Raw genomic sequence first — 22,279 nt, forward strand, 5'->3', positions numbered from 1 at the left:
ACCAAAGATCAGGGCTCGATTTTGATCTAAATTTGGCCAGCTGAAACTAGAATTCATATGAATAGCTTTGGAGTGGGTTAACCCTTCCCAGAGGATTTTTCGTTGTTTTTAAATGTAAAAATGTGTTTTTGGAAAAAGTGCTTGAACAGAAGATGTTCCATACAGTAAGTATATAAATAATGAGCACGCAGCAAAAATCACCTGTGCTACCATGGTAAGGAGAGGGTTGGTTAAGTAATTTTCTTTTAACGTAGAGCCCACTAATCGGAACGACATTCTATTTATATTTCAATTTGAACTTCTAGTAACTTTATGAGCATCAGAAGAATGAGATTTTGGTAGCGTTCTTTGCTGTTTGGGGAAGTGTATCAGTTATGGCACTAGTGATCCTCTATTGACCTCAAATTTTAATTAAACTCATAATTCATTTCAAAGGATCTTAGTTTTAATGCTGTTCTGCATGCCTATGTTTGAAAAACTTCATTTATGCCGTATTGCCAATTAGAGCCGTAATTGGCACTCTTCCTCTAATTGAATCCGGGAATTCTTATTCCCGGAGTTCTTTTTTTTGCCGCATTCCTTTATTCGGATTCCTGGATGCTTGAGCTTCGGCAGGTAGAATGCTGACCGGATATGCTATCCTTTTCAGCAAACTAACGGCGTTCAAGTATCCGGAAAAATAATAGTGACGAAAAAGCCATCCGGAAATAAAGATTCCTCAGGGTGACCAGTGAACCGGAAAATCATGAAAAAACTGGGAATTTGAATTTTCATCGAGAAAAACCCATGAATTCCGATGACAAATCGGAAAAAACACACTTCGTCCTCTCTTCGAAAAAAAAAGACACTTATACTGGACTAGATTTTCAGGATACAGTCCCTTTGAAGAATTATTAAAAGAATTTTAGAATTTTATTCCTTAACAAATTTGAACAGATTTTTGAATGAATTCTAGAGATAACACCAAGCTATTTCAGAGAATATTTTCTAGGGAGTATTAGGAAAATTTTTAAGGGAGTTTTTACTAGAACTCCCACGCCAATACGCCTTTTTAATAGAAACTTAGCGATCGATTCAACCTCTAGTGATGAATAAAAGAACGTCAAATAGAGTGTTGTGAGCAAACATTTTTGCCGTGATGTGTATTCTGATGTAAACAAACGGTTTGGTTGACGTTTCCTCTTAAACTCGCCTGGCGCACTCTACATTGGTGGTGCATTAAAAAGGCCTATTGTGTGACTTCAGAGTAAAACATTTAAGTAGCTCTCTGGAAAATTCCACGACGATTGTGAAGAGGATTCGTAAAGAATACCAAAGGAATCGAATGTGGAGGGTTAAGGAATTCTGCAGAGATCATGAAGGAAATTTCGAGGATAAATCCAAGCGCATTTCGAAAATAATTTCTAGAAAACTTCAAGCAATTTTCAGATGAATTTAATGCAGAACTCCAATATGTGTCTGAGCGAAATTTGAATACAATTGCATTTTCGACGGGAGAATTTCTCCTGCCGGATGGTGTTGGCAGGGAAAGGGGATTGCAAGTTTTGCTCACAAAAGCTGATAAGTTCTTTTAAGTTGTTGGTCGAGAATTCTGAGATAAATTGCATGGGAATTCTTCGGAAAATTCAAACGTTTATAAAAACGATGGAAGCGTCAGTTTGAAATTTGAAGAGAATTTAAGTACGAATTTCATGAATTTTTGGAGTGTTCTACAAAGCTATTAAAAAATTAAAAACAGACTCCCTGAGAAGATTTTATAATTATTTTCAAAAAATTCTGAAGACAACTCTGCGAAGGGAAATAATTCTAAAGGAAATGCTTGAGAACAAATACATAAAATCCTATAAAGTTTTGAGCAAATTTTCTAGAAAAATTGTGAGGACTAAGTCACAGAACTAAATTAATGGTCCAGGAAATATGTTGATGTCTTGAGAAATTATCAATTTAACCTAGCGATCTCTTCGGCATTCAGTTGTATGCTTAATTTAAATGTATATTCGTATACCCGGAAAATTTACAATCTTCCAGGAAAAAACGAGGAATTCCTTATCAAGATTTGCTGGTCACCTTGCTCACTGTATTTTAGGCATTTGAGGAACATGTACAACGGCATTTTAATTTAGTTTTGATAGTAACATTAATTGAAAATGTTAAATAACAGTGTTATAATAAATACTTAGCTATATATGTTCATATTAACCTCAGTGCATTACACTGAGGTAATTTTTTGCCTGGATACACCGTGTATATTTTACCTAATGCAGGTTGGAAGATTGAACAGATATTTTTTTATGTTTCGAATTGACAGTGGTGAGTCAATTATGAAATGCCCTAAAATAGGATTTTGATCTAAATTTGGGTCTACTTAGAACAACCCACACATTACCTATCTTTTTCGAGCGGATTTTAACACAAAATGGACTGTTTATACTATAGATGATTATAGATACTATAGATACTTATTTAGATTTCCATACAAACCGTAAAATTTGATAAAGAGCCACTAATTGTTGAAATATTGTTAAAAATCTAACACTGCTTCTTGATTCCAAACTCGGCCTACGAATTCTAAATCCGTCCTAACGCATTTAAACACCATTAGATTCACTTGTGCCTATGGATGAGGATAAAAATGGAATGGGATAATGGATTCGGTCGGAGCGCTTCTTTTGTTTTTGAGGAAAAAGGCTGTACATATTTATCAGGCTGGACAGCGAACCGGGAAAACCGGGAATATCGGGAGAAATCCGGGAAAAAACCCGGGAATTCGACGAGAGAGCCGGGAGAATTTCAGAATAAACTATTAAAACAGAGTGATTCTTTACCAAATGAATGTCTTGTTCTATTAGCTGCATAATTTTCTTCTTTAAGACGGAAATTATTGTTTTCAGAATTTAATCACTCAGCAATATTTCAAATTTATTTTTGTCGTTTCAATTTCAGATGTAGAGTGCAGGGCATTAAAAGAAAATATTGAAGATGCTAGACTTTGAAAACAAATATTTGTGAAAACATAATATGAACTATTCTTTTCCAGGGTTTTAATTTTCCATTATTCAAAATTCTCATAATTTGAATTCCAGAATTAAATTGTAATAATGCTCTGAATTATCATGGAACTATTCTGAAATTAACCAGAAAACACTCCGCATAATAATTACCGTTGAATTCTTTTGCGAATTCCCTTGAAACCCATTTTAAGAATTTGATTGGAATCCTTCGTAGAATTCCCTTAAACCTATTCGGAGACTTTGTTTCTTTTGCAATTCTTTTCAAAATTTTCTTTTAACTCTTTTCAAAGCAGCAGAAATCTTTCGAAATTTTATTTAGGAACCCCTTGGAGTATTTTAAAGATTTTTTTTTTCTAATTATCAGCATTTTTTGCAATTAATTTTGTTGGAATTCTGTGATAAATCTTTCGCACTAGGTTTGAAAATTATTGCCAGAACACTTTTACACACTTAGTTTTTTCTACCGAGCAAATGCAAATCTCGACAAAAAAAGTTTTACTGAAATCTCAGCAAACATTTCATTTGTTTGCTGAGATTCAGCTAAGCATTATCCTAAATTCTGTAATTCTGGAATTCTGCTCAGAACTTCGCCTTCGAAAATTGTGAGGAAAACCTTCTCAATATTTGTTTGAAATCAACACATTGAATTCTTTTAAATTTTTTGAAAAATCCAGTGTTTGTCCGCTAGATTCTAAAGATTGTTCTGTAATTTGTTATAACCCTTAAAATGTTTCTAAGTCTCAGAGCGTGATAATTATAACTCCACGACTCATAAGTATGACAGTATTCTTAAATTTTTTTCAAAATCTCACATTTTAAATATTTGTTTTCCATTTTTTTTTATATCTTTATTAAGGAGACTTTCAGCCCTGGGCTGGTTCGTCTCCTTCTCCAAATCTTGCATCACGAAGATTGTTAATAATCACAAATTTTGAAAAAAAAAAAAGAAAGGTTCTAGTTTTATACTCTACACAAATTTCAAAGCCCCAGAAGCTTAGGAATCTTCTTAAATCACTTTTTTTTTTTATCCTTTCAGTAAATTCCTTTCAGCACGTTCTTAAAAATGCGCCCAATTTCGTTTTTTGTAGAATATTAACAACCGGGAAATTATTAAGATTTGAACCGGGAATTTCAAAATGAAAATTTACTGGCCACCCTACATCTGTCATTTTCCTCACGATCCCCATACAAAGCACCTCAGAATCACGTAGGAATTTTCCCTGAAGTTTTCTTTTTCTCAACTCCTTTTGAAATCTTCTAAAATTACCTAAGAATTTAATTTAGAACTTGCATTCTTCTGCACAAAAATCCCTCCAAATTCAGCTAACAATTTGTATGGATTTCATGTCAGAAAAATTCTGGAATCCAGTTCAAAACTTCTCCATCAAAAGTTATGTGGGAATCCTCCTCAATATTTGTTTGAAATCAACACTTTGAATACTTAAAATTTTACTAAAAAATCCAGATATTGTCGGCAATAATGTTCTGTAATTTGTTATAACCTTAAAAATGCATCCAAGTCTCAGAACATTGACAATTATGACTATCTAGTGATCATACTATCTTTTTTTGTCAATTACTTTATTTGTACAGGCTCAGTCGAATAAACTTTACAGAGCCAAGTTATCATTTGCGTTACACATTATTAATGTCTTAAATCTAAAATTACAGGATTTTAACCGATTACTCGCGGTCTTCGAGGTTAGTGGATGACAATTGTATGGGAGAGGAAGAAAAAAATTTGGAATGTGATTTATGATTAAAAAATGTACTTAATCCTATCAACGTTATAGGGGAAATAGCCCTATTGTTGGCTTATGGATCTAAGATTGGGTCTAAGAATTAGAGAATCAGAGTTCGTCAATAGAAGTCGGCTTTATGAACAATAACACAAATTGCATCAAGGTTTATCTAAATATAAGGACTTCGAAGCAAACCCAAGCAAATAAGTGCATTTTAGGAACAAAAGATTATAATTGACTGCCGCTGTAATCCTGAATATTGTGTAAACAAGTGCTACCATAGTATGCGCCGAATGAAATTGGGATTTCATCGGCAGACAATCCTTTTTTATCCCTATAATCCCCACTGTGAATGAGGTAAATGATAGTTGGTAATCCGTTTTAAGATATTTTAGTGTGATGTTATGTTTACCAGGCCAATAGCACAATAATATATGATCTGTCTTACGAAAATATTTGTGGAAACTTTATGGCCATGCTCGTATTATTTATAGACTTGCATATATGTACTCATTTCTAAAAATAATGCAAACCTGTGAATATTGGACACTTTAATTAGGAAATGACAGAGAGGGAGAACGACAGAAGCAGGCATTTTAAAAGATTTTGCTATCCAAACTGGAACGAGATGACAATCCAAGGAAAAAGGACCTTACTGAAATTTTGAATACTGAGTGTTTTTATCATCGGTGATTAGTTTTATAAAATACTGCCAAAAATCTGTTTTTCTGATTCGATAGAATACTTATAAACCGAATGCAGAGTCAATATTTTGAAAGTGCGACAACGAAACTTTATTAGTTTCACTTACTGTTAGCTGATCAACCAATTATTAGAAACCCAAGCTCCAAGTGGAGAAAATTTCCAGCCCATTGCAATTTTACAATAGAGATGACGTATGACGAAATACTGATAATTAGTAAATTTGCGGCCATGTGACATTTGGCCTAAGGAATTTGCATTTCAACAGCTCACAGCCCATAGTGTCCAGACGTGCGGTGGTTTGTGTTGGCTGTGCAAACCAGAGAGAGCGGGTATCAGCGTAATGAAAAGAAAACACACTACTGCGCATATCACCAAAACTGCATTTATTTTTCATTTCGTCATCAACCAACACACCACACAGCACATTCACACGACGACGAGTGCAACGATGATGATGGGTCTTAGGGCTGCAAATGCTGCTCATTTCTCCTTCTCTTTTTTTTTCATTATTTGCCAAGGCATGGGTGCTGTCTGTCTCCTCGATCCAAATGCAAATTTTCGCCCTAATGTCAACTGTTCAATTTGTGATTAATTTCGGTTTTTCTTTTCTAATTCTGTTGCAGGCCTGAACATCGTCACCAACAAAACGTCGTCGTGGTTTAGTCGTTGAAAACTTTTACCTTTATTTTTTTTATTTTCTGTAAACTGCACCGGTCAAAAACACCATCAACCGCTTCGAGAATCGCATTGAAAATGCAACACACCACCAAACAACGAATTTAGAACGATCAGGAATTAACTCTTTGAAACATGTGTTACATATATTTCGCAAATCGATTTTCTATCCGATAGCAGAAGCACCGACATCAGCAAATGAGTCAGTCAGAAGAAACAAGTGAAGCGGCTAGCATTTTTTCATTAAATTGCTAAACGTTTTGTTAGCATTCGCAACAAAAAACGGCAGACATAAAATCTACCGAGATAAACGGTAGTAGTGTTTTCGTAGTTAGGACAGGACGTCGATAGTTCGTTGCAGTCCAGCAATTTTTTTATAACCTAAATAATGTGAGTACACCTTTGTAGTTTATTCGAGCAATTAATTATTCCATACAGAGAGTCGAGCTTACCGCGCGCACATGATTACGAAACCATTCGAACGGGGACATTCGAGACAAGAGTGAGAGCAATTTAACCTATTTTTAGCCAGATCGATTGTTGTTAGATTTCATGCGGCATGTAGAGTGACGATCTGTTCTGGCTAAAAATATCATCCAATTCTCGCCATTCATCCATAAATGTCTCAGTTTTGATGGTGTTATCTCGGGCTGGATACACATTGCTAATTTCTCCCTTTCTGTTCGGGCGCGTGTCGTCGAATTCTGTAGGGACGCTTACTATCGATACGATCCGACTGCCCCGCGTGGCATGGGGCCACCAGGTAATGCTGGTGGACCATACGCACGGCATCGGGCACCCCACCCGATGCAGCAGCAGCAACCACAGTCTCAGTATCCTGCCTATCAGCCGGCCACGACGGACAACATGTATTCGATGCCGGATCATAATGCCGCAATGGGAGGTATGGGGGACAGTCTGTGGGGTGCTCAGCCACCTCCACCGCCTCAAGCCAACCCGTACGCTGCTCCCATGGGCTATGGTCATCCACAGGCACCACAGCCAACACAGCGACAAACGCCTACCAGGTAAGTTTCAAGTCTCACGTTTGCCGAACTTTCAATAAAAAAAAAAAAATCCTTCAAATCCTTCGAATCTCAAGCTATCGGCAGCACATGAGCGGCTATCCTCAGCAAGACGCATCAAAGCTTCAGTACCCCACACAGCAAGCGATGATGAGTGGGATGATGCCACAGCAGGGTTACGGATCGTTAAGTCAGCCTCAGCAGCCGACTCAGCAGCAACAACAGCAACCACAGCAACCCCAACAGCAGCAGCAACGTGTTTCACAGCATTATCCACAAGCGGGACATTCGATGTATCCGGGAGCGCCGGTGGTGCAACCACAGACCGCGACGGCTCAAACCGGATATGCTTCGTACGCACCCACTATGCAACAGCACACTGGTCGAGCGTCGCAACACGTGTACACTCAACATCAGCTCGACCAGAGTGCTTACGGGCAACATATGAGCGCCAGCCAGGTTCCCACGAGTCTGCATCAGATGACCACCCCACAACAGCAACCACCTGGTCAGTTGCCACAACATCCTCCCCAGCAGTCACATTTGCCTATACCTGGCCAAACACCTCAATCGCAACAGCAAATGCATGCTAGCCAAATGCAACCTGTTCAGCAGCAACCGCAGCAAACTCAACAGCAACCTACTCACGGAAGTCAGCCTTCTCACCCACAAGCTCACCCACAGCAGCATCCTGGGTTAACGAGTTTAAATTCACAACAAAGCCAACAACAGAACAGTTTGCTAGCAAGTCAACATCCTGGTTTGGTGCACTCACAGCAACCAACCAGTGGAGGATTGATGCATGGATCGGGTTCACTAGGAGCAGCAATGTCACAATCCCAGGCCAATCAACAGCCCGCAGGTCATCACAGTACTAGTACATTAGGAGGACATCAAATGTCACACAGCACATTGTCGAGTGTGCCCGGTTATGGAACGAGTGCCCCACAACAGCAATCGTACCTGCCCAATGCCACCAAACAGCAACCACAACAGCATGGAAGCAGTCCCCAATATCGGGCACCGTTTCCTCAACTTTCCCCTCAAATGTCACCGCGGCCACCTCAAATGTCTCCGCACACGCAAATGTCGCCACGGCCGGTAATGTCACCAGCAAAACCGCCGGGCAATGTCACGTCGCAAGCACCACAAACAACACTTCCCACTACCATGTCACCTCACCAGCAGCATCTGGCCAGCTCCGGCGGTAACATCCAGAGTCCACGGCCTCAACAATCGATGCCCGTTACGAAGCTAACAACGGCTTCGGCCAGTGGGCCAGTAAACACCCTGCAAGCGCTCGAACAGATGGTGATGCCTCCATCCGCTGCTGCGGCAGGTAAGTTAGAATTTTGCTTCTTTTATTTCGTTCCGGTGCTTTATTGTTAGACTTTTATTTGCTCAATGTAGGTATGGAATACTCTCAAGCTGCCGCGTACCGAGGGCCTCCTCATCAGCAAATGCAGAACAACCCTCTTTCGCCATTGGGCCCACGGTTACCGATGTCCCCACAGCATCATCAACAGTGGCCTCCAATGGTTCAGCGGCCTGGTAGTGGTGGTATCAATGGCAGTGCTCACCACGGCATGCCACAACAACCTTCACAGCAACAGCAGCAGCAGCAACAACAACAACAGCAACAGCTAGGGAATCAGCATCTACCGCCGATGCATTCCCATGCGCCGCATTTACACGTATCACAAGCCTCCCATCCGCCACCCCCACACGCTCAACAGATCTCACAGTTGAACGACATCTCCAGTCTGATACCGCCTGTGTCGCAAACGATGCCTGTGATACCGCCAACTCAAGGCCCACCTACTGGGCTGCAGTATAGCAATCTAGATGATAAGAGTCTCGTTGATCCATCGATTCAGCAACAATCCCAACAACAGCAACAACCGCAACCTGTACATAGTCTTCATCAGCCACATTTGTCGCAACCTCAGCAACCACCCCAACAGCAACTACCATCAATGCATCAACCGCATCAACATCCTCCACAGCAACATCCTCCGCAGCAACAACAACAACAACAACAACAACAACAGCAGCAGCAGCAGCAGTCGCAACAGCAACCGATGCTGACACAGCTGCAACCACCCACACATCTGCTGCAGCTTCAGTCTCAGCAGCCATCACAGCAACAACCACCATCTCAGCAGCATCAGTCGCATCTCACGACGATGCAACCAATGATCGTACAACAGCAACCACCACCCCTTCAACCGACGCCACCTGTTCCTTCGTCGCATTCGATTTCCCAGCAGCTGCAATCTCCATCATTTAATGATGAGATGATGATGTCGCCAAGCGCTCAAACTCAGCAGCAGCAGCATCAACAGCATCAACACAAGCAACAACAACATCAACAACACCAATCACAACACATACCTAGTGCCACAGTACCCGTTCCGGTGCCGGTGCCGGTTGCATCCCCTGTTGCACCTACAGTCACTCACCAACCGGTACCGGTTTCGCACGCCGCTCAGCTGAACGATTTGCAGTCGATCCAAGCGATGTCGCCTGCAGCAACTCATTCTCAACAACAACAGCAACAACATCAAAGCTCAGCTTCCTCGGTAGAACTTCCACCAATTTCAACCCTATCAGTTGAGCCAACAGTCCCGAGCGTCGACAGTATGCTGCCGGCCAGCAATAGCGAGTCCCAGCAACAGTCGACGGATCTCAGTCTTATCGATAGCCTTACTTCGAGTAACGCTAACGAAGCTCCGTCGAGTCTGGGAGCGGGTGGATCAATACCAGAGTCAGCGATAAGTGAAACCGACAGTCTACAACAGAGGCATTCCGTCTCGGAACAAAATAGTAGCAACGAGGAATCCCGCGACAGCATTGTGCCAGCTCCAGCGGAATCCAATACCGATGAGAGTAAGTCTTCAAGCTCGTTAATGTCGGGAACTGATTTCGAGAACATGAATCAGACCAACAATGGAACGGCAAACTCGCTGTTGAATTCAGATACTGGGCTGGATGAAACAATTCGGGAAGGTCAGACCATGGATTTAGACCATGTGAATACAGAGCCGAACGACAAGCGGGAAGACCCTTACCATTCTGACAATTCGAATCAAGCACCAACGTTCGATACCAAAAAGACTGAAATTTGCTTGGAATCAGCAACGGAACCCGAACCGATCACATCGGTTGTATTGACTGAACTCCAAGCGCCAGAAGTGACAACAGCCTCTACTACGACCACGAGTCCAGAGCAGACACATTCGGTACCAACGTCCACAACGACGCCAACATTGCCGACATCAGCAATGCCATCGTACCCCAATCAGACGGAGCCGATGCCCGGTGAACAGATCATATCGACCAGTACGCCAGCTACGACGATACCTAGCAACACGGCTCAAATTCCCCCACAGATGCATCCGCAGATGTATGGTCCGATGGGCCCTGGTCAAGGTCCAGCACCACCGATGTATGGAATGCATATGCCACCAGGTGCCCCCATGATACACGGACCCCTTGGTCCAGCAATGCACGGTATGATGAGTCCAGATATGCTGAATCCTTATCAAACTCCCTATCAATCTCACGCTCTGGAAAGAGCCGCTCTTCAGCAACAACTACAGGACCTTTACAAGCTTCCAATGGCAGACAATCAAGACAAAGTTATGCGATTGCAGGAACGCATTGCTGTGCTCCAGCAGCACGAAACCACTGATGGATGTCAGGGTGGTCCTCAGTGTATGATGCAGAGTCACTCGATGTACTCATCTGTCATGATTGATAGTCCTCAGGTGACCAGTACGACTGGTCGTCGTGGTCGAACCCCATCCAACAAGCCACGGAAACCCCGTCTGAAGAAAGCGGAGAAACTTGCGCAAGAAGCTGCTGCAGCTGCCGCCGTGGTAGTTGTCACACCCACTCCCATTCCGGGACAACCTCAACCGCCACAGCAGCCGCTGGTAACCTCAGGCGATGAAACATCCCAAACACAAACAACCGTCACCGCACTTCCCGTGTCCGAAGACTCAGTTACAGCTGGAACCGGACTGGCGGAAGTTACATCCGAAAGTTTGAACGAAACTTTGAATGAAAGTGAATCTCAAGATAATCTCTCTATAGGCGATTTGGATACATCAACGGACGCCAGCGGGAAGAAGCTGAAGAAACCACGGAAGCCTCGGGAACCAAAGGAGCCTAAGAAAGCTAAGGAGCCAAAAGAGCCAAAGGAAAAGAAAGAACCTAAGAAAAAAGAACCCAAGGATCCAGAGAAATCAGCGAAGAAGAAACGTGGAAAGAAGAGTGCATCCGAAGGGGATAATTCCATGTCGATGGACACCAATAGCCAGGATCACGATCAGCAGGACCACTCGAAGGCCACTAGCGAAGCGGATGAGAATCAGACGCTGGCATCGTTGATGCATTCGCAAAATTCAACCGATGCCAACAGCGGTCCGGAGAAGGAACCGAAAGTGGATGGCTCAGCGACGAATGAGGATGTGACTGATTTCGATGACATTCCAGTGTCCAAAATTCCGATCAAGACTTTGTTGGAGGAAAACGAAAAGAAGGAAAAAGAGCAAGAGAATGAGGATAGTGTCGGGGAAGGAGCAGACACGGAAGGAGAGACTCCGAAAAAGAAGAAGAGTAGCAGTAAGAAGAAGGATCCGGGAAGTGGGGAGAGTAAGAAGAAGAGTTCGTCCAGTTCTAGAAACAGGAAGTCGACGGGTGGCGGTGGTAGTTCGAAGAGCCGCTCACGATACCGAGGACGGATGATGGCCGAATCGGACGGTGAAGGTGATGATTTGATGAGCACTCCACCACCTTCACCTCCACCGGATGCGGAAATCGATAGTTCCAAGCGACGGTCGGCACGAAATACTCAGAGAAAGAAGTACGTAGACGATGTTATGCTAAGGTTCTCGGATGATGAATCAGGCATCATTTCTCCTACGCCACCAACAAGGAAGGAAAAGAAGTCGGAAGCCGAAAAGAAGGATGCCGACAGCAGTGGCGAAGGTGCAGCAGGTGCTTCGACTTCGGATGGAGCCGTGGCTAGTTCCAGTGGAATCGGTGCGGATGGAGAGGAAGTCACCACGACTGACACTAAAGCGGAAGCGAGCGGTGATCCGAAAGGGGACGATGCTAACAAACCGAATTACGTGTATGTGAACACCGGGGATGAAGATTCGATGGTGAGTATTTTTATAGATGTTATTGTGATAGTTGAAGCTTACTTTTGGTTTATCTTTGCAACAGGTGGTGCACTATGTGTTAGCCGTCCGAATGGGTAAGCGTGAATTGAAACCGGATCCACCGGCACCGCCGCCAAAAGAAAAAACTCCCGAACCGGAAGTGAAAGTTGAAGGTTCTGAAGAAGGGGAAAGCGTCGAAAAGAAGGAAGGTGAAGATGATACAGAGAAAAATGATGAAGGGGAAGTGAAACCTGAAAAAGAGACTGATGGCGAAACCAAGAAGAAGGACGATGAAAAGGAGGAAGTGAAAAAGGAAAGTGAAGAGTTAGAAGCGAAGAAGGAAGATGCAGAACAGAGCGATGAAACCAAAATAGAGACAGACGAAGACAAAAAGGAAGAGAAGAGTGATGAAGAGGATGCTGAAAAGGAAGAGATTGCCCAAACCAGTGACGACAAGCCAGAGAAAATGGAAACAGAAGAGTCTGCAGAGGCCATGAAGGACTCAGAAGAAACTGTCACTGAAGAAGATAAGAAATCCGAAAAGCAAGAGAGTGATAAAACAGAAGACGAAGAAGAAACGAAAGAGGAGAAAGATGCTTCAGAGGAAAAGAAAGAAGATGAAACTATGGATACTGAAGAAACTAAAACCGATGACGATAAAGTCGAAAAGAAAGACGAGAAGAAAGATGAAGAGAAACCCGAGGAAAAGAAAGAACCTCCGGTGTTCGTCGACGTTGAGGAATACTATGTCAAGTATCGTAACTTTTCCTATCTTCACTGTGAATGGCGAACTGAGGACGAGTTGCTCAAAGGTGACAAGCGTGTTGGTAACAAAATCAAGCGTTTCCTGCAGAAGCAGCAACAACAGCTTAACATCTTCGAGTCCTTGGACGAGGAGCCCTTCAATCCGGACTTTGTCGAAGTGGACCGGGTGCTGGACGTGTCCGAGCATACGGATGACGATGGAAAGACAGTGAAGCATTATTTGGTCAAGTGGAAAAGCTTGGCTTATGAGGACAGTACTTGGGAGCTGGAGGACGATGTAGATCTTCCCAAAATCGAACAGTATTACAGGTTCAACAAAATTCCTCCAAAGAGTGAATGGAAAACGAAGAAACGGCCCCACCCGGATCAATGGAAAGCTCTTCCAGAGTCTCCCATATACAAGGGAGGAAATAATTTACGTCCATATCAGCTGGAAGGTCTGAATTGGTTGCGATACTCGTGGTATAAGGGAAACAACTGTATCCTGGCCGACGAGATGGGGTTGGGGAAGACTATCCAGAGTTTAACGTTCGTCCATGCGGTGTATGAGTACGGTATTCGAGGTCCATTCCTGGTCATTGCACCTCTGTCCACTATCCCCAACTGGCAGCGAGAGTTTGAAGGATGGACGGATCTGAATGTGATCGTCTACCACGGTGCGGCTACCAGTCGACAAATGATTCAGGACTATGAAGTTTACTACCGTTACGAAAACGGAAAGTACATCAAAGATATCAATAAATTCAACGTGCTGATCACGACTTTCGAAATGATTGTCACTGACTATCAAGACCTTAAGCCGTTCAATTTCCGAGCATGCGTTATCGATGAAGCCCATCGTTTGAAGAATCGGAATTGTAAACTGTTGGAAGGTCTCCGGCAACTCAATCTCGAACATCGAGTCTTGCTATCGGGTACTCCGCTCCAGAACAACGTGAATGAATTGTTCTCACTGCTGAACTTCCTAGAGCCTAGTCAGTTCTCGTCCAACGAGGAATTCTTACGAGAATTTGGCAGTCTCAAGACTGAAAGCGAAGTACTTAAATTGCAGGCCCTGTTGAAGCCGATGATGTTGCGACGGTTGAAGGACGACGTCGAGAAATCACTCGCTCCGAAGGAGGAAACTATTGTCGAAGTAGAGCTGACCAATATCCAGAAGAAGTACTACCGTGGTATTCTGGAGCAAAACTTTTCGTTCTTGATGAAGGGAACGACCTCGGCAAACATACCGAATCTGATGAATACAATGATGGAGTTGAGAAAATGCTGTATTCATCCGTATTTATTGAATGGTGCCGAGGATCAAATTCAGTATGATTATCGTCAGCAGCATGGTGATGATGCCGAAGCGTACTACAAGAATTTGATTGTTTCATCCGGTAAAATGGTGTTGATTGACAAGTTGTTGCCAAAGTTGAAGGCGAATGGTCATCGTGTGCTGATTTTCAGTCAAATGGTTCGCTGTTTGGACATACTGGAGGACTATTTGATCTACAGAAAGTACCCATTTGAACGAATTGACGGTCGTATTCGAGGAAATTTGCGACAAGCGGCTATCGATCGGTATTCGAAGCCGGATTCGGATCGATTTGTGTTCCTGTTGTGTACGAAGGCCGGTGGATTGGGTATCAATTTAACCGCAGCCGACACGGTTATCATCTACGATAGCGATTGGAATCCACAGAACGATCTACAAGCACAGGCTCGTTGCCATCGTATTGGTCAGCAGAAAATGGTCAAAATTTACCGTTTACTTTGTCGTAACACGTACGAACGGGAGATGTTTGATAAGGCTTCATTGAAGTTGGGTCTGGATAAGGCGATCTTACAGAGCATGAACACCGGACAGGGAGGAAAAGATAACAACAAACAGATGTCGAAGAAGGAAATTGAGGACCTTTTGAAGAAGGGTGCCTATGGAGCCGTAATGGATGACGATGCCGGTGACAAATTCTGCGAAGAAGATATCGATTCTATTTTGCTTCGCCGAACACAGATTATCACAATGGAAAGCGAAAAGGGGTCGACTTTCTCGAAAGCCTCGTTTGCCGCAGCTGCTAACCGAAGCGATATCAACATTAACGATCCGGACTTTTGGAACAAGTGGGCCAAGAAAGCCGAGATCGATCCCTTGGCGTGCGAAAAAGACGAAACGGAAGATTTGGTGATTGTGGAACCGAGAAAGCGCACCCAGATTAAACGGTATGGTCATGACGATGGAGTTATGGACATGTCGGATGAGTCTTCCGGTGAGCACGGAAGCGATGGAGAAGAAGGTGGCGGCGGCCTGAAGACCAGAAGCAAACGGAATCGAGCCAAAGAAAAGAACAAGAAACTGCTAGTCGAGAAGGATGAATACATTCCGAGGGATCGGGATACGCTTGCGGCGCTCGGATTCGACGAGGTTTCCTACGGAAACTGGGCTCGGTCCGAGTTGTTCAAGGTGGAGAAAGGATTGCTTTCGCATGGGTAAGTTTTGTTGGGTGGTTTTGTGAATGATTTTTTTAATTGGACATTCAAACAATGTTTCGTCAATAACAGATGGGCTCGCTGGACGGAGATTCTGGAGCAAGGACAGTTTAAGCGAGGCTGGCGTGAGCAGGACATCGAGGAATGCTCTCGTATCATTGTAAGTTCAACGATGATATTATGGTCTCTGGCTATGTATTTTTTTAATGATGATTGCTATGCTAATATTGAGAAAACTTTAGGTTTTCGCTGAGCAAAACAAAGTTAACTTCTCAACTTTTTTCTGAAACAGCCACATAGCAAATATCAATTGCATTGGTGGGAATGTTTACGAATTCTAACAATATCTCGTTTTTATAGCTGTTGTACTGTCTCGAACGATATCAGGGTGACGAGAAAATTAAGAATTTCATTTGGGAATTGATCACCCCTTCGGAGGGTGGCGAACAGCGTGAGATCGCTCGCAATCACAGTGGATTGCACAACCTGGTGCCCAGAGGGCGAAATGCCAAAGGTAAGTGTGCCGTAATCCATTCGTTGAAGTGCTGTTATTCACCCGTGTTGTCTTAGTAGGACGCAAATCGGCCAATCCGGCCGGAGTTCCACAACTGAAGCGCGAAGGAAGCGTCACTGATGTAAACGAAGACGCATCTTCGAACTCATCCGGTACCCATAAGGAACCAAAACCGGTCAAGTCCGGTTCGGACTCGGGCGGTTCCAATACACCGACAACCGATCCCAACCACTGGAGCAAGGATGAGAAATATGATGCAGAAAATATGTTGGATATCAACTATAAAAAGCATCTGACCAGACATGCCAACAAGTGAGTTGAATACGCTGGAAACTTTCGCCAGAATAGATATTGATTTTCGTTTTTCTTTCATTCCCAGAGTGCTTCTTCGCGTTCGGATGCTGTACTACATCAAACACGAAGTCCTCGGTGACCTAGTGATGCAGATTCACGAGGGTGCCAATGCGAGGTATTTGGCCCTTCCAGGGGCGGCTCACTTTATCTATCAATTTTTTTTTGCTAATCGTTACTTCAATCTCTCAAATTCATTCCTTCATTTTCGTACGCGCTGTACCTTTACCTCTTTGCCATGTTCTAATTGTATTCGATTCTTTTTTGCGAGTATAACTGTTCCTTAATCATTACTACTGACTGTTGGGTTCAAAGCTCTCGGAATTTGTAAAGTCACGCAATTTGTAAAAATTGTAAAATCCTCCGATCTTAAAACTACCGTTTATACAACAACAACAAGCAAAAGCATACAATAATCGTACATCCTAACCACGGTCGCAGTTCAAACGCATATTACTGGAATCGTGATCATCACCAAACACACACACACACATACACACACCACCCTCCTAAACATGCATTGAGTATTTGTATATGCAACAATCACGCATTTCAGTCGTTCTATCATCTCTCAACTACGTTCGAGCTCTCGCCCCTTGCAGCAGCTTTCATCTCTTACCTACCTAGGTACCTACCTTTTTTTTTATTCACACCGCTGTTATCGTGTCGCTATGTTTTCTCTTGGCATTTAACTTTTCCGTGTTTTTGTCGACTTTTTGTGATTGTTAACTACTTTTCTCTTCCTCGTACCACCACTCTCTGTGCACCTTCATCGGGTCATGTAAATTTTCGAGCAGTAGGTGAAGTTTTGCGCTAACTCAAGGCTATTTTTTGGAATGTGTAAAATATGTTGTGAACAGTTGCCTATTGATATCGAGGGAACCAATGGGATTTTAGTATTGTGTATCTACGGGAAGTCAAATGATTGTACATATTCATAAGAATATTGGAGGTACAATAATCCATACATTTCTCAAGTCAATGTTATGTATTTTTTTCAGTGTGTACAATTGTCACTCAAAACTGAACAAGGCTGCAATCATGGAAATGCACTGGGATTATCAAATTTAAAATTTTACGTTTTGCAAAATATACACTTGATATACGCACTAAGAATTGGCATAGTTTTGCAAGTAAATTTACATTTTTTTCTATTGGTTTTGCAAATTTCAACGCTGATTTTGACTTTAATGATTTTAATTAAATTGGTTTTCTTTCAAACGAGCATTTCTAAGCCTACAATTGCTTATGCTTGATGGACAAAAACGTAGTATAATAATACCTAAAACAAATATCGTGATCGTAATATTCTAAACCTAGGAATTAGAAAATGTTTCTAGCTTCAATTCATGCCCAACATATTTATTGTAAGCCCCGATCCGTTCAGTCAAAACACTTGACCTCTTTTGGACAGTTACTCCTTTACTCCGAATGTAACTTCACCGAATTCCGTTAACCCCAATGTGGAAAGAAAGAGAAACAATCAAAAGAAGGCAGAATCTCATTCGGGGTCGTGGTTATTGCGTTCGGGGGAAATGCGCTTCGGGGTAATATAGCACAACCCCGTTGAGGTTGTTCTACATCACTCCGAATGTCTCTTCCTCGAACGTCATTCCTTACAGGGTAGCCAGATGGTAAGGGGACTAATTAATTTCTGCCATTCACCTCACAACTTTTTTAGATCAAACCGCAGTAGTTTCCGGAGATCTCTGAAGAACACGTTGAAAGAAGTTTATTTCAAGGATCTCGGTGGACAAGAACTAGTTTAGACTCGAAAAAATCAAACTGTGTTCTTCAAACCAGCTAACGTCTCCAAACAATTTAATGCTGATTAAATGGTCTTTTAACGAGTTCTTGAGAGATCTCCCGAACCATCTAATGTGAAACTCAAATTTGAGTCAGATTGAACGGCCGTGCTGTGAAGTTTGGGTTTTTCAGACTTCTGAAAGATAGTTTTCAGACTTTCTCAGCTGCTTCCGACATTCCCTCTTAAGTTTCTTTCAACTTCCTGTTGAAGTGCCATCCGTTTTCCTTTTGAAGTTATGTACTTGCGTTTTCCTCAAGGAAGTTTCTTCTCACTGTCCTGCAAGATTCTCTAGACTCCTTCGAGAATTTTCCCCAGAAGTCCTTCTGGTTTCCCCGAAAGACTCTATCAGTTTACATTGAGGGGTCTTTTTTTTTTTAATTTCTCAGGATGTTCGTGATAAAAATCACGAATTATAATCCTACGCCACATTAAAATTGTCCTATTTACTCCATATAATCTAAGAAACATATGTTCTTCAGTCATCTTTTTGTTTTGTTTTGATGTTTTTTTCCGTACCGAATGGGTACATTAAAATGGGTTTGCATCTGCAAAATTCGGACATGTTTGCAGCTTCGAAACGCGCTTTCACCTCGCGTACAACGTCCTTGTCGTATGTTACTAGTGTTCTGAGTTCGATTTCACCTGCCACGACAAAGCACTTCGGAGACGTTTCTCTTTATTCTTCTCTAGAAATGTAAACCGTCAATGATCATGTTTTAATATTTTGTAGTTTTAACTTATGACTTATTTTAATTGTAATTTTAAGTTAAACCATCATTGGGCCATATCAAGCCTGTTGATGTTGGCAAATAAATAAATAAATTTAAAATAGTTCAATTCCGTGAGCTGTTAACAGAGGAGCAGTTCCACGACAAATGACGAATCGGATAAACTCGACCTCCTCTGATTTACATAAAACTTTGCATAATTGGGCAACCATTCACATTTTTACAAAAATTCGACCATTTTAGATGTTGTATTTTTTTTTTCAAAATGGCGAAGGTCGCGTCAACAAATTTTTATCCTATAAAATAGAAATCTTTTCCACAGAGTTCAAAACAAAGTAAGTTAAATTGTGGCAAGATGGGTCAGCTAGTACATTTATTAATTTGTTTGTTAGTTAACAGCAACAAGTCCAATGCAACCCTGATGATAATTTGCTTTTTCAAACTTGCATTGGGGCTATATGGAGCCTGTTGATATTGACAAAAAAATGTATAAATCAAGTAGATGATTCTTCTTGGCATGTGACCCATCTTGGCCCACCTTACCCTACCTGGTCTGGCAATACAAAATAAGGTACAGTGGGGTAAGTGGGTAAAGGAAATCGTATAGTTTATGTTTGTTGGGTCATAGCATTTGCAGATTAAAATTAATCAGGTCATGTATATTATAATGATTAGCTTCAATCGAATCTGTGCAGACTTACATACTTGATTTTTATACAAAAATATATGGAAAAAAATAACACAACTTTTTGAAAATAGTGTCCGAAATTTTCACTTGCCCCACTAGTGGGGCAAGTGAAAAAATGGTCGTGTTTTTCAAATCAGTTTTAAATTTGATATTTGGCATAATTTATGTGCATTTTTCAGATTTCCAATAAATACTAATCAACATATGGAAACGATAACAACTTTATTTCCTTTAATCGAACATGGCACCTACATCGTATTTTTCACTGGGAATCACATTATCGCAAAACGGATAGATTCCAGATTTACCGAATCCACTTTCCAATATGGTTCGATCCATATCATTCCATACACGAGAAATGATGGCTGAAAAAACAGATTTCGGCATTTTCACCCCATAATGCTTACGTTGCCATGCTATGACTGCTTTGTCGTAGCTCAGTTTTAGTGGCTTAAACACTGCAAGATCCATCGGCTGGAGCAAATGGCTGGTATGCGGGGGTAGTTTTAGTATGATCACTTGTTCTTTCAGAGCTTTTTCGATACGTTTAAGCGAAGTACGTGACGAATGTCCATCGTAAATAAGGACAACAGGTCTCGCCTTCGGAATCGCTTTCAAAAACACACGGAAATAGTTCTCAAACGTGGTCGTTTCCATCCATCCATTCTGGGTAGCAGCATAGGACATTCCAGGAAATTCGTCACTACTCTTAGCTGTCCAAGAATCCCACACATTTTTCCCTTTGAAGATAATCAGTGGTGGCAACTTGTCTCCTGCTGCATTTCCACCTAGCAATACAGAGAAATTTTCTCTGCCCGGACCCGCAGTTACCCTATGCGCCGCAGTTCCCTTTTCTCCAACCACTTTAACTCGGGATGGATCCAAACAGAAACTTGTCTCGTCGAGATTATAGATGCGATGAGGTGGAATACCCGTGGTAATTTCCTTGACCATTTTGAAGTACTCTGCTATAACGAACGGATCAACATTTCTTTTTCGAGCAATTTCTACCGCTTGTGGTTTCTTTTGGGATAGTCTGTGACGTCGCATAAATCCTCTGAAGAAATCATTTCCCACGACGAAATTTTTAAATGGAGTTTTCAGGCCGCTATCTTTTATATACTGTCCAATCGCCAAGAGGATTTCTTGCTTGGAAAGGCCGAAACCCCATTTCTCCATTGTTTTAATATGTGCGGCTAACTTGGCTTCAATGTTCCATGGGATTGCCGTGTCTCTTCCCAGATTGGAACTCTTTGCCCCACGTCTTCCTTTCAGCCGATTATTCAATGTAGAAACCGGAATACCGTAGCGTTTTGCTGCCTCGGTTTGAGACATTTCATGGTTTCTAATAGCCGCCAACGCCTTGAACAAGTTGTGTTTTGGGTAACCCGCACGCGCCGTTTTCCTCCGGTAATTACGAACCATGTTTACCTGGAGAGCAGAAAGAAACTCATTCTCAAACCAGTACGTTTCCACTTGCCCCACCCGCTTTAAAAATTGATGGTGATTTTATTTGACTTTTTTTTTGTCAACACCGATTACCCTCTAGACTTTTGTCGATAAAATGAAGAACTATAAAGAAAACCAACTCACCAATGCACAAGGAAAGTATTTTCGACATCTTTTTCACAGAAATATATCAAATTAAGTGTACACGCAACCAACTTGTACCGGAGTGAAAGTTGACAGGTAAACAAACTTTTGCTCTTCTTAGCTATAGCGGTTGAATATCGGATGACTTTCACACTGAATGAAATGTTCTGAATGTTTTCGAAGGTTTATGCGTGGAAATAAATGGTACGCTTTCTCACTGAAATATATTTACATATTATTTTCACTTACCCCATTTACCCTCTTGCCCCACGGTACCTTATGACTGATACCTCAATTTATGCATTTATATTCATATCAGAAGTCCCTCCTATTTAGCATGCTCAACACAAATATTGCTTGCTACCGCCTCAATCAGACAAAAGGCGTGAACTCTGTTTGGGGGCTCAGCCAGCATTATTTGTGTTGAGAATGTGAAAAGGGATGCCATAGAATGTGAATCTAAACGCATAAATAAAGAAACATCCATAAATTTCTAAGGACTCTAATTCTGGACTTCTGCTCAGAACTTCTCCTTCGAAAACGGTGTGAGAATCCTTCTCAATATAGGGTAAATGTTGGCTTCGGCACCCATTGACTGTTTTCGGCAACCAAAATTTAAACGTTAATTTCACTATGTTTTCCCATCAACGCACTTCCCTGAATGTGTCCAAACGATTGTTTAGCCTTTCAGCTTCAATCTGATTATATTTGAACGATCGAGCAATCCAGTAATGCTACATTTTTCTTCAAATAAAGCATACGCACTACAAAATGAGGTTGATTTCGAGTTGCCGATAATAGAACAGCTGGTTAACACGCAGTTCTAATGGGAAGGTTGCCGAAGAAAAAGAGACTGCCGACAATAGTCACACTCACCTGAGAAGTTTGGAGCGTTGTAAAAACGCTTTCAAAACGTTTTGAAAAATTCTGTCGATTGGAATGGATAGAGAAGCAAGCAGCAGATGAATGTAAACAAACAGACACATCATATATGTGCGTGACGCTGAGAAAATGCTAGTAGAAGTGCAGACGCTG

General features: G+C 41.9%; 1 protein-coding gene across 14 annotated transcripts in view; it reads left to right on the plus strand.

Annotated features, from left to right (window-relative positions):
• kis (kismet) overlaps positions 1-22,279 on the plus strand; it is a 95,094-nt gene that overhangs the window by 47,361 nt on the left and 25,454 nt on the right. For 7 of the 14 annotated variants that reach the window (XM_065227421.1, XM_065227427.1, XM_065227432.1 and 4 more), the window contains exons 2-10: positions 6,082-6,523; positions 6,844-7,161; positions 7,236-8,497; positions 8,569-12,329; positions 12,394-15,563; positions 15,636-15,723; positions 15,924-16,077; positions 16,134-16,389; positions 16,457-16,546. In XM_065227421.1, the coding sequence (XP_065083493.1) occupies positions 6,522-6,523; positions 6,844-7,161; positions 7,236-8,497; positions 8,569-12,329; positions 12,394-15,563; positions 15,636-15,723; positions 15,924-16,077; positions 16,134-16,389; positions 16,457-16,546 (9,101 nt within the window). In that variant the 5' untranslated portion in view covers positions 6,082-6,521. The remainder of the gene's footprint in view (positions 1-6,081; positions 6,524-6,843; positions 7,162-7,235; positions 8,498-8,568; positions 12,330-12,393; positions 15,564-15,635; positions 15,724-15,923; positions 16,078-16,133; positions 16,390-16,456; positions 16,547-22,279) is intronic. The other 7 variants (XM_065227424.1, XM_065227433.1, XM_065227426.1 and 4 more) reach the window with 2 other exon arrangements.

The sequence above is a fragment of the Ochlerotatus camptorhynchus genome, unplaced genomic scaffold (genome assembly GCF_037179485.1).
Source record: "Ochlerotatus camptorhynchus isolate MF236.1 unplaced genomic scaffold, CSIRO-AGI_Acam_v1.1 ptg000274l, whole genome shotgun sequence".
In the NCBI taxonomy this organism is placed as follows: Eukaryota; Metazoa; Arthropoda; class Insecta; order Diptera; family Culicidae; genus Ochlerotatus; species Ochlerotatus camptorhynchus.